The 16,546-nt window shown below is 41.6% G+C and overlaps 1 protein-coding gene across 1 annotated transcript in view; it reads right to left on the reverse strand.

Moving 5' to 3' along the window:
* Positions 1-16,546, reverse strand: part of ATRN (attractin) — a 124,487-nt gene that overhangs the window by 8,930 nt on the left and 99,011 nt on the right. The window contains exon 27 of the mRNA XM_009290721.1: positions 7,516-7,623. Within this exon, the coding sequence (XP_009288996.1) occupies positions 7,516-7,623 (108 nt within the window). The remainder of the gene's footprint in view (positions 1-7,515; positions 7,624-16,546) is intronic.

Below are 16,546 nucleotides of genomic sequence, written 5' to 3' on the forward strand. Positions count from 1 at the left end.
TAAGAGACCTATTAGGTCATCTAATTAGTCCGGCTTCTCCGGCAGGATTTTCTACACAAACAGGGCATTTTCCAGGACTTTGTCTGGGCTATTTCTAGGTGACCCAGGTGTGGAGTGCACCCCCAGTCCCCTTGGGAGACAATTTCGGCGCCAAATGCTTTCCACAATCAAGCTGAATTGCGTGATGTTCAACCTAAACATTTCTTTTTTATTTCATCTCATTATTTCTATTTATGCTGCTTATATTTGACAAATTCTAAAGGTTAATAATGTGTCACACAAAACTAATGGCTGGAACAATAAATATTCTGTGTAATTTAAAAAACACAGCATCAATTTTATTTAGGTTCTGTAATACACTGCCAGTATATTGCTTTTCAAAACGTATAAAAAAAAATACTGTAGAGAATTTTTTTTTTTCCCTTAACAAGAAAACATATTTCTATGGTTTGATCAAATGACTTTTACATGGTTTTCAATTTCCAGTAAGGAAATTAAAATAAAGGAAAAATCTTATGGTGGGGGAAGAGAAGAGGAACATTACTGAAACAGTTCAACTTTATTATTTGATTCCACTTCTTCAGATGATTTCACTCTGTAGAAAAAGGGTCAAATTCCATTTGCAAGTTTTTAAATTGTGCCATTAAAAGCTGACCGAACATCTGTAAAATAAGTTACAAGCAATTTTCTATAAAAAACAGAGTATTAAGTTTTAAAAATCATATTCTCAGGGTAATATGTATGCCCTCCAAGATAAAGATGAATGAACATCCAGCCATAATTTGCAGTAAATGAGTCCAGATTAAAAATTTACATTTACCTTGTCCCCGATACTTACCTTGGAAGTGACACAGGGGCTGGCACAACCCGGCCCCAACACCGGGTTCCTGCCTGTGCAGAACTCATTAAAACCGTATTCAAACCCTCAGACGAATGCTAACAGTCTGAAATTGAGAATACAGATCCGAGCATCCCGAGCTACCAATAACTGGGAGCATATACGCAAACCAGCCTCTCGGGGCACCGAGTTTGCTCCCACTGCATTTAACAACTGCTTTCTATTTTCAAGTGCACATTGTCAATCCAGCAAAACACAGACACAAGCTCTCGGTGAAGGAAAGGATTTCGCTAGGCAAGTTTGTATTTCAAAAGCAGTCACCCTGAAATGACAAAACTCTCATGTCACAGCTTTGAGCATTGCCACTCACGTAAGCCAACACCCACCCTTCTTTTTCAATTCCCTGCTGATGCCCCGGGGAGGGGATGGGATGGATGAGGCCATGGGTATCAAATCTGGGCAAAATATATATATGGCCAACAGTGGATATTTATTTTGATTTTATACGGGTGAAGAGGCAGGATTTTTCTGGTTCTTTTTGACCACTTGGCTGGTTTTTGCACATGAAAAAGTGCAAGTAAAAAACCCAACAAAATAGGACAGTTGGATGAAGACTGCAAACACAAGACACACAAAACAAATACTTGGCATAGAGGAATGCAAATAGGTCCCCGATAATGTTTTTGAGAAGCTGCTGCTGTTATTAGTACTTCAATCAGAAGAGACACTCGTTTGCACTAGAGGGAAAAAAGAGGTTAGAAAAACCCTCTCCTGCGGGAAGCTTCGTGCTCCTTCCTCTCCCTCCAGCAAATTCCCCCTTATCAGCTAAAATCAGGGCCCATCCTGCTGAAAAATTTACAGTCTTCAAATCTAAAACTAGTTAAATCTCAATTATCAGCCAAATATTCCCTAAATACAAGGCAGGCTTAACAGATGTCTCTGCTGATCTTACGATAGCTCCCTTCCAAATATTTATATTCCATATTATATTATGGAAGTGGCAAAAGTTTCCCCCCAGGTCCCTAATTTTGCAACAGAAATCAAAACAAGATACCTGGCACTAGTTAACTGGAAATAATTCATTAGGTGAAGGTTTTATCAGGTACTTTTGTTGTTGCTTCTGCAGTACGGATCCCAGCCAGACTATACGCAATTTTAGTGCAGCTAATCCATTTTACACACCTCAGCTGCCCAGATAACGCTCCCTTCTTACCACTGGCAACTCCATCTAGCATGGCACTCCTTCAAAGGCCATCATACACTTTTCCATGAATTAGAAAGTGGGCCAGCATAAGCAGAATTACCACCAAATATAAAGTACAAGCTGTGATGTCGTTTCTTGTTGTATGTCCCTCGTCACCCTGATGCAGTGGGAGGGCTCTTGCCGTCCGCTTGCGCACACGAACCGAGTCTAATGAGTGGAAGAGCTTTTGCTAAAGACAAGGAGACAGCTACACAATGACATGCTTCCAACACCTTAGCTTTAATGCAGGGAAAAGCTCCTAGAACCAGCAAGTGCTATAAACCCCAGAAATACATTAGAAATTAAATTGCATTTCAAAAGACAAGCCAACAAGCCCGAGCAGCCTGCCTTAGACAGGTCAGGCGAAATAAAACCAGCCTTTCTGGCCTCGAAGGCTGCGTGTGAACTATCTCCAGCAACTGCCACATCAGATTAAGATTATTCAGTTTGTGTTTTCCGCCCTCAATTTCATCCCCTTCTTCCAACTATTACCCTTTTGAGGATAATGAATGACTCTCCCTTTCAGCTTATTTATACCACCCTTGAAAAACCCTAACCTGCTCTGTCTCCCTCCAATGCATCTCGATAGCCTGGCCATTTCTACTTAAGACTACTTTTGTATATCACAGCTCAAGCCTGCCAGCCTTCCAAATCTGCCTGCTTGCATGAGGACACCCCAGTCTCAGCTCGGTGGCACGGCGAAGTGGGAGACTTCGTGCCTGCCGTGCTTTACGCTAACCTGGCTCATTTTAAGTGAAGTGGGTTGGGAGGGGGTCACAGCAGCTGGTCCATCAGCAAATTTGATGGACTAATAATGGATCAATAACATGTGAACTATGGGGAAATGAGTCACCCAGAGTGACAACCAGAACAGGATAACAGCACTAAAAACGATGAGTTCCTTGGCCCTTCGTTGTTCCTCACTTAACTTCTCTCCATCGCACGAAACAGCTCAACATAGAGCTACACGTAAAAAATTAAGATGAAGTCGCCCTGTAGAAGTGCTGGAGCTGGACGATGCTTCATTTCAAATCAATCCTCACCGCAGCGGTACCCCTGCAGCTTTCCCAAACCCATCGCCCTCTGGCACAGGACTTCTAACTACTCACTTCTACGCTCGTTACTGATGGTTGCAACTTCACTGCAACGTAAAAGGAATTTAACAAGGGCACCACTCAGACGCGAAATACAAGTAGACTGAAAATATAAATCTGTGGTATCCCTTGCCCACTCCTAAATCAGCCCACTACTTCATCTCTGTACTTCTGAACAGATGGGACCTTCTGGCAGTCTTTAAACCACTCAACAGCACTTTCTTCCATAACAAAGCAAACTAATTACTAGAGTAAGATGCTATTTTCCATCAATTTTTCTGCTATTTTTAAGGAATCAGCCAGCTTGGTGAGCTGATGTCTGATTAAGGATTTGCAGTGAAGCTGTTTTGCCCTCAGAAGCCTAACACAGCAGAATTAAATACGCGTCGGCATGAAGGGACAGAACATGCTAAGTGAACTTCACAAGGATTTTGCTCACCGAATAATTCTCTCACTCCATTTAGGCAACTATCGATGTGGACAGCCTGCCGATCACGGATGCAAAATTAATCATCTCTCAGCACGGGCTTCGCACGTTGGATCCCTAAACACAGCAGAGCAAAGGCTGCTCTGTGGACTAGCTCTACTAGGCAAATGCTCCGTTTTACAAGAGTGTCTTTCAAATCCTCTAAAAGCTTCCAAGACAATTTTTTTCCGACTTAAGGATAAATTTTTCTAATGCAACAATTTTCTTGCTGAACCTGCAGGTGTTTTGCTCAAGCTAAGTGTTTCCTTGCTATGCTGTGTATGTGTTTTTCCCAAGAATCTACAAGCGTTAACTTCATGCCTTTACCAGCTTCAAGATATCTGGAAATCAATGTCAAAATTATAAACTTTCCAAATTCTTTCAGGAAAGCTTCTTCTAAAAATCACTGCAGAGGACTACAAAACTTGGATTAATTAGACAGTAAGACCTAAAAAAGCCGGAGTTACAGTAACACCAGTTCAGACTGGATGAGTCCCAGATACCCAGGGAGGTTAAATACTCTTAGAAAAAAAAAATTGCAATAGGCAGCACCTCAGAACGCACAAAAAGCTGCAGAGAAAAGCCAATGGATTTTGTAATAACTAAGCAAATTTAGTGGTAGATTTGTGATCCACTGGGTATCTGTTGAGTGGGAAATAAACCAAAGCAGCTAGTTAGGTGTTGCCTAGCTGCAGACTGTAATATGAATAGTTTCCCTGCAGGTAAATCACTTTCTATTACTTCTAAGTACCCCAGGAAAAATACTAATTGAAAACACGGTTCTAATACTGTCCAGCTGGAAAACATTAGCTTAGGATGGAACTAGCTTGACACTGGCTGCCAATTGGCTATGCACAATGGAAAAGGAAATTAATCTCTTGCAGACAAGACGTCCCATTTTCCACTTCTCCTTTGTAACCCTCAAATAAACTCGTTATTAACCAAAGGCTTTGATTCGCATGAGGAAAGAAAAACATCAATGCATTTATGATAACACAAGTCTGGATTTCTTGCATTAAAACGAAGGCTTTCAAATTTTGACACGGCAAAAAGCAGAGTAACTGGAGAATGGCTTACAGTCCAACAACGCAGCAACATTTCTCTTCACTCTTTTCTTGGCTAGTAATTAAAGAACAGACAGAACACAAAGAAAAATGCAATTCCACATTTCTGTATCATCCCAGCCCATCTTCCTGCAGCTCCCTCCTGCTAAGAGCTTTTCTCCCATGCAGGTGCAAAAGGGATAACGAGAAAAACCGAAGTTGACCCCACAGATATTGAGACCGCTTTGTCACTTCTATTTAAATTCATTTATAGGCAGCATCCAACAGAACAGACTATCTCAGAAGTGTCATTCCCCAAGCTGCTCACAACCCACAAGCTTCCTGAGCCTCCTCTCCATGCGACTTCAACTTTGCTGAAACACTCCAGGCTTTTGTACGTACTTCCATTCCCTATCCAAATTCTGCAAGATGATAAAAATCTATATAAACCCGCCCCCGAAATTACGACTCTCCTTGTCATGGAAAAGCATCCTCGTTCTGCACCCAGATCTTCCAGCAGATGAAGGTACCTGCTGGCACAACCGTCCATGTCCACGTTCCCTGTTTGGCTTCAGGTTACTGTACAAGGTTTGTGCTATTTGCCTGAATCAGACTGTCTCATTTCTGCTTGAAGTGCATTAAGAAACATTCATATCAACTATCAGCACAGAGGGCAATTAGCAGTTGGTAACAATTCCTGGGTCTGAAAAAGGACATCTGTCCACAGTCTTACTTATTATGCTTAAAACCATCTTCTCCATCCATTCTTGAGTAACCCAAGGAGGTCAGACAAGTGAGATACGGAAGATGACGGCAGCCATGGGAAAGCAAGGAGGCTTAGCTGCAAGTGAGAGAAAGATGAAGTCCTGTCTGCGGTGCTGTCCATGGAAGCACTTCAAAAGAGAAGAGTTCAACATTCCTATAATCAAAGAAGAAACTGAGAAGAAAACAAAAAGCAGAGAGGTACGGAGGAGAAAGAGAACCGCAGAGCCCAAATGAAAAAGGCAAAAGCACTGCCAGCTGAACAGGAGGAGAAATAACACACTAATCAGAACAGAAGAGATCCAAAGTTTATTATCTTCTCTGTAGTTTATGAGTGTAGACAAACTTGTCAGAGAGATCGAAAAGCTTGGGACAGCTTTGTTCTGGCCTGATCCTAAAGGAGAGGTGCTTTTAGTTAGCTTAATTCCAGAAAATGCAAAGAGGGGAAGGGAATTGCCCCCAGACAGACAGACTGCAACGCAAAAACATCAGCAGCCAGGCTACAGCCTCACAAATCCGCCTCCAGCCCGATGGGAACATCCATACACATCCCACGGCTTCTTCGATGAAGCAATGAAAAAAAAGGCTCATGCTAATTTGTTGAGTGACAATCCAATTTTACAAGCATGTATTTCAAAGTCTTGGTGAGCTATTAGCAGCTAATGACTTCCAGTGCCTACCATCCTCACAACACAAGTACTCAAATTGTAAAAACTCAGAAAAACTGAATGATCTGGAGTCAAATGAAAGTCAACGGGGAGTAGAACCACCCAGAGCCTCCAAGGAGAGGTCCCAGAGACAGGTCAGCTTAGCTGTCCGGTCACTCAATTACCCCAAATTACTGAGTGCCTTTGCAAATTTTCCTTTATTTTCACTACGCTCCAAGGTTCATCTCTGCAAAACAGGGACAATAATCCCTGACTTCACAGAAAGGTAATGATTAATTCATGAAGCACTCAAACGCGGGGCAATCACAGGAATCATTCAAGCTTGGGACTAAAGATTTGGATAGAACACCGTAAATAAACAGAACAAATAATGAAACTAAGACAATGTATTGAAAAGCTGCTTCTACATAGTGTCCACCCAGAACATGCTGCAAGACACCAATCGGGTGGAAAAAGTGTCACAACTTGCCGTGAAAGACTGTATTAACACATAAATAAGGAAGAGCTAAAGCTGTACAGGCAACCTTAATTCCTGATACTAAGGCCAAGACTTAAATATTATTACTCACCAAACAGAAGTTCTCGGGTCAGATTGTTTTCACGTGCTTTACAATAATTAAAAAACACACTTTTATAGAAAAGCATAACCTGCTTTCTTGTCACAGTAATAGAAGGTGAGAAACTTTGTGCCTGGGCTAATGAGGAAGATTTCAAAAAAACCTGAAGTCTAAATAAAACGAAACAGCTACCTTAGACAGGAAACAAAAATAATCAGTGTTCTCAGGTTCTTAATTGTTCCTTTGTATACAAGTCTGCTAGTCAAAGCATCACATTAAAAAGACGTTTAATTCATTAGTCTCCTTTTAAATATGCTTTTCCTTAAAAATATGTGTTGTGTCTAAGAACTTGCCGGCCTGCTGTAAGACAATGATTTCTCCACACTCCTATTTGCGCATCACAAGACGTATTTGAACGTGTATTTATAATCAGAAAGATGTTAACACTATTACAGTACACAGACATGACTATATTCCTGTTTGCTTTGAGATATCACAGAAAAATGGTTTCTATTCGCAGCACCTATAGCTATTTCTAGCCAAATGTTCTACTGTGTAAAGCTGCATTCTTCTCTATTAGAAGGCATAAAAATTAACAAGGCAAACACAAAATCTCATACCCTACAAACAGTGTAACTGTTATCTAAACCAGCCCAAATGTTGCACATGCATACCTGGAAGGGATAAAAGCAAATAAAACCAGTATCTGTTGGCCCTCCCGGACTTACAGTTTCTTGCAGGTATATAACAAATAAAGGATTTGGGATTATTGCGTTAACCACAGTTTAAAACAAGCATCCGTGATTAATTGTGGTAAGGACCATCCTAAAACACCAGCTCTCACCTTTATGCTTCCCCCAATGAGATCTGGTGGCTCTTCATCTGTTTCTAAGGCAACGTTGATGGAGGCGAAGGGGCGACTTGCCATCTGTTGCATCTCACGGAGTAGTTGCTAATTTAATAAACAGAAAAATATTATTATCATATTGTTCCAACACAAAAATGAAAATAAAAAAATATGTATCTGAGAGGTTTTACCCAATACGAAGGGATATCAATGAATATGGAAAAATAACCTCCTGGTGTTTTAACGGGCTTAAGGGTACAGACAGATAATTGTAAATACGCACATTACTACAACTTAACAGGTTATTGCAAGTAAAGCTACACACACAGTCTTAGCCTGACTCATTTGGGAGGGGAAACGCATCTGCTTAAGTCTCCATAAAGCAGTTATTTACTTCTTAAGCTGCGATACCCTAGTTGTTTGTCATCACCTGTCTGAGGCATGACAGGACTCCATAGGATTTGTGGGAACCATTTTAAAATTAAACTAGCAGCAGTATGTAACTACTGTAAGAAAGAATTTGATATTTTTTATAACAGCACTAGCAAAATGCTGTCAGGCGTCTACTGAATAATCTTTTTTATTGTTTGTTTCCTTTCTGAATGCAGCAAATGTATCAAACGGCAAGCATGTCCTTGTTGCAATATGTTTTATTAAAATAGAAAACCTTTTCCTGGGTAAGTCTCTGCAAACCTTCATGACACAAGACATCTTTTTATTGTACTCTTCAGCACTTTTAAGCATTTAACACAAAAAAAAGACAGTTCCTATGCGGCTGGGCTGGAAACAGCATTTCAATTTTAGCTGAGCTGCAGACACACTTCATTTTGGCTTCAGCGGCTAAACTCTAATACTAACAGCAAGCTACACAACCTGTAAGTGGATGCAGAAGCCATAACCCTAATTCCCAGAAGCAATGGCTCTGATGTGACTCGGTGCCCCAATTTAATAAGGGAAGAGGCATACGCTTTGTAGAGCATGTAAAAATCCAGCAGTCTTACCCTTAAGTCCAGCAACTGCCTAAAACCACTTGTTGTATGCAGCTTTACACATTTAGCATTACTACTTAGCTGCAGCAATACTAGTTATATTCTATTTTTAAGCAAGGTTGAGCCACTACCAAATGCCCTCTATGCTTCCCACCATCACCACCCGCATTTCCCCATTAATTCTGGGCAATTCGACGTTCCAAACCCTAACTGATCATTTACAGCACTCAAAAAACGCTAAAGAAAACACCACAAAACGCATCGTGCCCCAAATAACCCGGGAAGATATATTGCCAACATCCAGCACGGCAGAAGAGGACGCAGCACGCAGGCGAAAGGAAGATGCTGCTATCCAACGTGCAACTCGTTTGGACAAAACTAACTACATCACCGTTTTCTTGAACTCATAAACCTTCCACGGTCTTTTCTTTGCCAAGCCATCTTTCAGTTTGGGGTTTTTTTTTCGTGTAGAAAACTGGAAGACTGTCTCTGTAAGCTTGGGGTTCAGGCAAGGTGGCAGGAAGGCACGATGGGATCGATGCAACTAAGCTTGGGGGGGGGTATATAAGCCTTTATGGTTCTAAGCCTAGTAAAAAACATATATAAAATTTCACTGCCATAAAAGGCAAGTGGCAAAGTTTTGCTTACTTTCTGAAGAAAGGGGAAAAAAAACCACCCCACAAAAGAAAAAAAAGGCACAAAAAGGCATTTCGGATCGGATTGTAGATACCGTCACAAAGCAAAAACCCCAACCAATTCACACAAACGGAGCTGTACTAAGCATTCGCAAGCAAACTTGTGTGTAACTCACACTTGGGTAAAAGAACGCGAGGAGTTTTCGAATATTTAAAGCACACCAGCAGATTGCAGACGAAAGCAAGTGTGAAACAGATTGCTGGGTTGCTGTTCCTGCAATTGTCCCCTTCAGCTATCATAAAGCGCTTTGTTTAATGGCTATAAAATCAAAGAACAAGCTGTCCTCATGAAGATGTCCAAGAGACTTACGAACTAAAAGCTATTAGCTCTTTGAAGGAAGTTTAGTTTACTAAAGAAAATGTGCAAATTTGGCAACATGACTCCTACTGAAGTCAACAGTAGCTTCAAGAAATAAAACCCCGAGCAGTGCTGTGAAGGCAGAGATGCCTCCGAGTGCTACAACGCGAGCAGAGGGAAAAGCAATGCTGACAGCAACGTTATTGGCTTCGTTTTCTGAACTGGCCGAGGAAAGCCATCGCTTTCGGGGTTGTCCCAAAGCCAGCTGACTCTCATCGAATAACAGCAGCCAAACCAGGTAAAACCAAAGGTCCAAGCTGCAACTAAAGCAGCAAATGCCTAAGGGAACATCCTTTTCCTAACACCAGTTTCTGGTGTAGCACAAGTCATGCTACAAAATCCGCCCCCCCCCCCAATTAAAAATAAATTTGAGAAATGATTGTTCCGTAACCAGAATGTCACTCTTTCCCCCAAGGCATGCACTGTGCATGTTTAACCTGTGCACGTATATATCCTTCAGTATTTGCTTGGCGTGTCAAAATTTTAATTAAAAGATTTTCTCATGTTGTAAGGGAGAAATTGTGGCATTTCCCTAGCCAAGACGTTGAGCATGTCATTAGAAATCAGCAGCAGTTAACATCAAGATACCCCAGAACCTGGCTTACCCTCACTCGTAATGATTGGCTTTCTGAGATTTAAAATAATGAACCTCAATATTCTCTCAAGCAAACCTTTGGTTTCTAGATCACAAATTAATAGGACAACCTGGGAATATCTTAAATCGCTTAGGTCTGAAAAGGATCTTAAAGGCAAAACATTTGACAGGCTTACAATAAAAACATATCAAAAAGCGTGTATTGGAACACACCACCGGCCTTTAATATTTAAGTAACCGCAAACTGTGAGAACCTGCACAACTTTCATTTGCATTGATTTCCCCCCCGCGCCCCCCCCCAACAGTAGAAAAACTCCTTCCGAAAAAATCACAAGTTAAAGCAATCGCAGAATGTGTAGCGTTGAAACAACGCCTGAAGGTTTTGGTGCAACCAGACACTAAGAGAACCTGACAATAAACAAACTCAACAGACGGTCCACGGTGAAGGAGAAAAACAGCAGGGAGGATGGGAGACCACCGAGGTTGCTCATCTCGTAGCGCCCAGGACTAGAGTACAGATCCAGGAGCCAACGGTGCAGAAACGCAGGGTTTCATACCAGTGATTCTTCAAATTCATGCACGTTGAGTAATGGATAATCCAAAATGAATTGTGTGCTACTGACGGGAGAAAAACGGCCAGAGGAATTCAGGAAAACCTTTTCATGCAGTAGCACAGGCTCTCACGCAAAAGAAAAACAGCTATTCAGGTTACCAGGTTAATTGACTAATATAACCTATGCTGTGTTTTCTGACAAGAAAAGCCCGAACATTTTATTCCCGATAATAAAGCAGTCACCGGTCTCTGTATAACCATCCCGCTACCATCCATCTCAGCAATTGCCCCCTGCAGAGCCTCTTTTATGAGCACAGGGCTACGGTACCTTTTGGGATGGGGCTCCGATATTTTCAGCCATGAAAGGATGTCGATTTTTCCAGAAGAAAGCCACACGTTTTGGATTTTATTTGTTCCTTATAAAGAATGGCTTTTAAAAAAAAAAGCTAACCAAAACGGCTATCTAGAACTTGCAGTGAACTCAAGTTTTTACATGAGTATTTCATCTCAATTTTCAACAGAGATGAGAAGGAAAAAAGTAGAAACTCAAGGAGCAAAAAACCATGGGTGTGCTCAGAGAACAAGGGGCACGGATGAGCTTTCATTTTGAGGCAGAGTAAAAGAGAAGCAAGCAGGACCCCACAGGAAAGGGAGCAAAGTTATTTCCAGCAGACAGGACGTATTCAGGCAGGGTATCAGCAGGGATGTCTGGTACCATTACACCAGTCTACGGTCGAAAGAGGTGAACGTTAAGAAGGGGAGCCAGAAAAGAGCGATAGTCTTATCAACAGGGTTGGTTTTTTCTCCAGGAAATTTGTAGATCTAATCTTTCAAGGTATTTCTGAAATTCAGATCTTCCTGGACCCATAGCTTGTTGTTTTTAGAAGTATAGCTACTCTGGGCGTCCTCAGGAGATAACATTTTGGTTTTAGAGGAACTTTTGCTGAAGATATTTCAGAGCAAGCTACACGTTCCTTTACTTTGATGAGACAAGTACGATTAAAGGCCATCCTTTGAGGATTCATATTACAACCTTTGAGGTTGCAATGAATTTGGGATAGTGCTGCAAAGCTAAGGCTATGACCAACCTCCCGCTGAACTGGGTCTCTACTGCCGTATTTCTGTACCACCATGGAAAAAAAATCAAGCTCCACTCTGTTATGAACAAGCAAAATCAGCAGCTCTGCTGTGTTCTCCATGCTGTCCACAGCCAACTTTCAAACCCGGGATACTCTGAAATCAGGTGTGTATTTTGAACCACTACCCTGTCTGTATTGCAAAGATAAACCGGTCCAATGGGCCAAAACCCAGAGACCTCACAAACAACAGCAAGTCTAAAGACAGTAACAGCTCCAGTGTCATGGTAAGAGAAGAAAGATAAAGAAGATAAGGAAACAAACCGACTTGTACTCTTTGTTGTTTAAGACATTTAGGGAAAAAAAAAAAAAAGATTTTTGAGCAGAACAGAGTATTTGGATTTTCCTGTATTAAGCTGAAGTGTGAAGCTCTACCACGCAGAGTGTAAAGATGCTATTCTCCAACATGGATTCAGCAACTCCAGTTGCTGTTCAACCCCCCCAGCCGAAGCTAAACAGAAGGTGATAAGGAAACAGAATGAAGTTGTCTCCTTTTTCCTGACCAGTCTTTTAAACAGCATCTATTCTGCAAAGTTATTCAAGTGTGTCAGTCCCCTTACATGTTCCCTCAAGGCTCCGCACAACGTATAGAACACACAATCCAATCAAATATCTAAAGGTCTCGCTGCATACACTGAGCAAAGGGTAACAAAGTTCTCCCAGCAAGGCTTATTAGCTCTGACTTGGCCATTTGCTAACCGAAGTCACAGTGATTTTGTTGAGGTCAGAGGACGGAGAGCACTCCTGTCCTTCCAAAACATACTGGGTAGAGTGGCTGCACTGGTAGACAGGCGTTTTGAGCTTATTCCTGCACATGCTGAATTGCTATAAGAGCTTCATTTGAATTCAGAAGGTGCACAAATACATTTTTGCATATGCACATAAACTGTCAACTACCTATTTCCAGGCACTGCTCCATGACTAACTTAGAAAACCTTGTCTTGAGAACTTGTCCCAGAGCTCTCCTGTAATGACATCTGCCAAAACTGCAGCTCGCAGGCTGCTGACAGCCAGCGTGGGAAGGGGACAGCACCCTCCTGGGGTTCCCAAGGGCCTTTGGAGAAGGTGTCCTTCCCGGTGGCGGTGGCAACAGCAGCTAGATGGAGCTGCATGTCTACGTGGCCAGCAATGACGGGTGCTCAGGCATCACTGTGCATTACTTAGAAGTAACATATATATCCTGGTGCGGGAACCTTTGCTTTACGTTATAGTTACTCGGTGACCTTGGGGGAAAGGGGAGAAGTCAACGGAATTACCTACTCCAAAATAAAAAGGGGCATAAGCAAAGAAACAAACATGCAAGATATAAATATCCCACGAAGATGAGCCACATTGTCTCAGAAATAAGTGATTTACAACATTTAGATACAATTACATTAACTACCATGTAAGTCAACAAACAAACAATTTTCTCTGACACTTCCATCATCACTGAAAATTAAGTTTTTAAGCCCCTAGAGCAGTGCACATATTAATGTTAGCTAATTAGTTTTGTAACTGACTTTGCAGGCTATGTTGAAAGAGAGAGGAGGAGAGAATTAATGTTCAAATGCTTCTCAACAGGCATATCCACACTTCAGAACTATAACAAACCAGAAAGCAAAGCTGTTGGGAAGTTGCCTCATGCTGAAATGACAGAAGATATTTAATTCAGGGCTGATTAAGATAAGTTATTCATCATAATCATGCCCAGTAGGAGGGCACAGAAAACCTGACCTTTAATAAGAAGAATAAGATATCATTTATTTTTAAAAGACCAGAAATATATAGTCCGTGCAGACTAAAATATATACCAATACCAGATAATTACACAATAGCAGAGTGCGCCTTTGATTGACTAGAGCTCTTCTAGCATAATTACACAACACTGCTGCTCTCCCTGATTTTTCCAAAATAGCTAAATTAGATACCTGTACCACTGACTCTTATCATCAGAGACCTAGGAGTCTGAAATGACAACAGCTTCCATATACACACAGTTGTGGGGTTTTTTAAACGAGGCTGAACTCTCCTAGAGCTACACTTGATAGTCTAGCTTCATCATCGCAAATACTGGCCAACGGTTCTTTTCTGGGATATACTAAAACCAACTTCATTCTCTAGCGGCAACACCACTAAAGACTATGTGAGAAGAGCTCAGCCGGATGCCAACGTTGTGTATGGGATTGCCAACCTGATGTGATGGTGTCCTACGCAGACACATTAAAGCTACAAATGGTCAGCTGTAACTGGCCATCTGCAAGTTCGATGACAGATAAGCTCAATTAGGCACAGGAGCGACAGTACCATGTTCAAACAAAAATGGACCATCACTTTCCCCCTGAGCTGGAATCTCTTGTCAACATTAATATTTTGGGATGTTTTTCCTCTTCAGGGCATCTCTTATTTCTGCTATAATTTCCTTCAGTTGCTGACCAAAGCCACACAGATCACTGCAGAGAGCACGCAGCATTTGTATTTTGGAAAATGCCTACAGGCACTGTGAGCTGGTTCCCATTCATAGATTTTAAATTTAGGGGTAGCGGAAAAAGTTACGATTATTTGATCTGACCTCCTGCACAGTACGAGCCACCGAACTGCACCATGTGATTTCCACAAGCACGTGACTTGGATTGACCTAGGAAAGATCCTTCCCAAAGCACTCAAATTCTGATCTGAGAGCCATGTTGCTAAAAAAATTGTTGGCATTGCTGCTCTCACCGTTAAAAAAGAGATGAAAAACAAAACAAGACTTTTTTACCCCCAGTTGCAGACACTGGGTGTTATGCCTTTGGCTGATCGTTTAGAAGACCCTCATCCCATCATGAATCTTCAATGATTCCTTTTCACAGACGCTGACTCATATCATCAAATCTCAATATGTTCTTCCGTGGATAAAATGAGTAATTTGTGATGCTTTAGTCTCTCGCTTATCTTCCAGATAACAAATTAATCTTGCAGTGTTGTTCTGTACCATCTGCAACACCCAAGACACTGCTGAGACCAGAGTGGACACAGTACTCCAATAACCGGTTACACACGATACTAACACTATGCTCTTATTTTATTACTCTACTTACGAACGCAGGAACTGGGAATTTACGTACAGTTATTAATTCACCACGGCCACCATCATTTCAGTCTGTTTTCCAGGGAACAAGTATTCTGGGAAGTAAACCCAGCCTAACTGTTCAAAAAAAAAATACATACACGGGCTTACGTTTCACCCCGATGAGACAACCGAGTGTGCTGACCACGTAACCTAGACCTCTGTAGAAGTTATCTGCTTGCCATGATTTCTCACTCCTCCAATTCGTGTTTTCTCTACAAACTACACCAACAAGAAGTTAATATTTTCTTCTCAGCTGACAGATGCTGAAAAGCACTGTCAGTGCTATCGAACAAGAAGGTCCACAGGCCAAACGAGTGCTAGGAGCTTGGAGAACACGGCAGCAAAGTTCAGCACCAGCACATCTCATTTCTTACAAGCCCTCCAAAGCACCTGCGACTGCCCAAATTTAAGGACATTTGTAGCCTGACCTTTTCATGTTCTTGCATAAGGCCAATACCAGATCCTTCCAAGACACCACCGAGACTCTAGACAGCGATGAAGATCCTGATTTACAGTTACAGTTCAAAAATATTGCAATCCTGAATCCTTTTCTTTGACAAAGGATACCCTAAATCACAGTCTAAGAGAGAAGATAAAAGAGATGAATGAAATACTAACAGGTGAGAGCAGGAAGGGCAAGAAAACGAAGGCAGGACAATACACCGCACACATCCCTTGGGAAGTCTTTGCTGTAAAAGTGAATACAGAAAACCGCCTGGCTAAATGGTATTCAGTGTTCACAGATGTTACAGCGGAGGATGCCAGTGAAAAAAGAAGCGCTGCTACATTTTGAATACACTCGGGAGGGAAAAAGGTTTCAGCAATGAGGCCAGGAAGGAGAAGGATAATCCCTGCAGTAAATCAGTACACAAAACCCATCCTGAATAAGTTGGGCAGTGCACAGAGTAAAAACGTTCGGTCCTGGATAGTCTTGGCAAAGAAAGGAGGTGAAATGTGGACCGTTTTACATATGTAAGAGGAGCTATTTCTTGCTCAAAGTGGAGGAGAAGCAGCAGACTGAGGGTGAAGAGAATAGGATTTGGATGCTAATATAAAACAATAGGACAGAAAATTCACGACAGCAGATGGGCATATTAAATTTCTAATGCCACTCTCGTATTTTGTGTATTATTCTCTATTACCACCTTGATACGTTTAACGTGTAATTTTCTAGAGACAAGATAGAAAGGTTTCCTATCCCTATTTCCTAATGTCATTCACTTCATACTAAGCCTCCTATAAAAGCTGCCTTTTTATTTCCATTTCCCTCTTCAAGATGATTGAAGATAAACTTGGTGCTCACTGGAGAGGGAATAAACACACAATTTACAATCCCATCTCCTCCATGCCTGCTATGACACAAATTGTTCCCATTTTTACTTCAGGTCAAGTTTTATACTCCGCAAGGCCTGAACTTTTGCTCAGTGCTCCAAACTCATTTTCCTACAACCATACATGTGATACGCCGTGTTTGCACACCCAAAGACCCTTTAGCCATAAGGCTGAGGAACATCAGCACTGACATGTGCAAGCAGCTAGTCAAAGAGGATTAGCTGCGGAAAGGGGGGGGGGGGGGGGCAGCCGGGGGAATTTTTTTATTTTTAAAGAATC

The sequence above is a fragment of the Aptenodytes forsteri genome, unplaced genomic scaffold, assembly GCF_000699145.1.
Source record: "Aptenodytes forsteri isolate BGI_AS27 unplaced genomic scaffold, ASM69914v1 Scaffold236, whole genome shotgun sequence".
NCBI classification, from domain to species: domain Eukaryota; kingdom Metazoa; phylum Chordata; class Aves; order Sphenisciformes; family Spheniscidae; genus Aptenodytes; species Aptenodytes forsteri.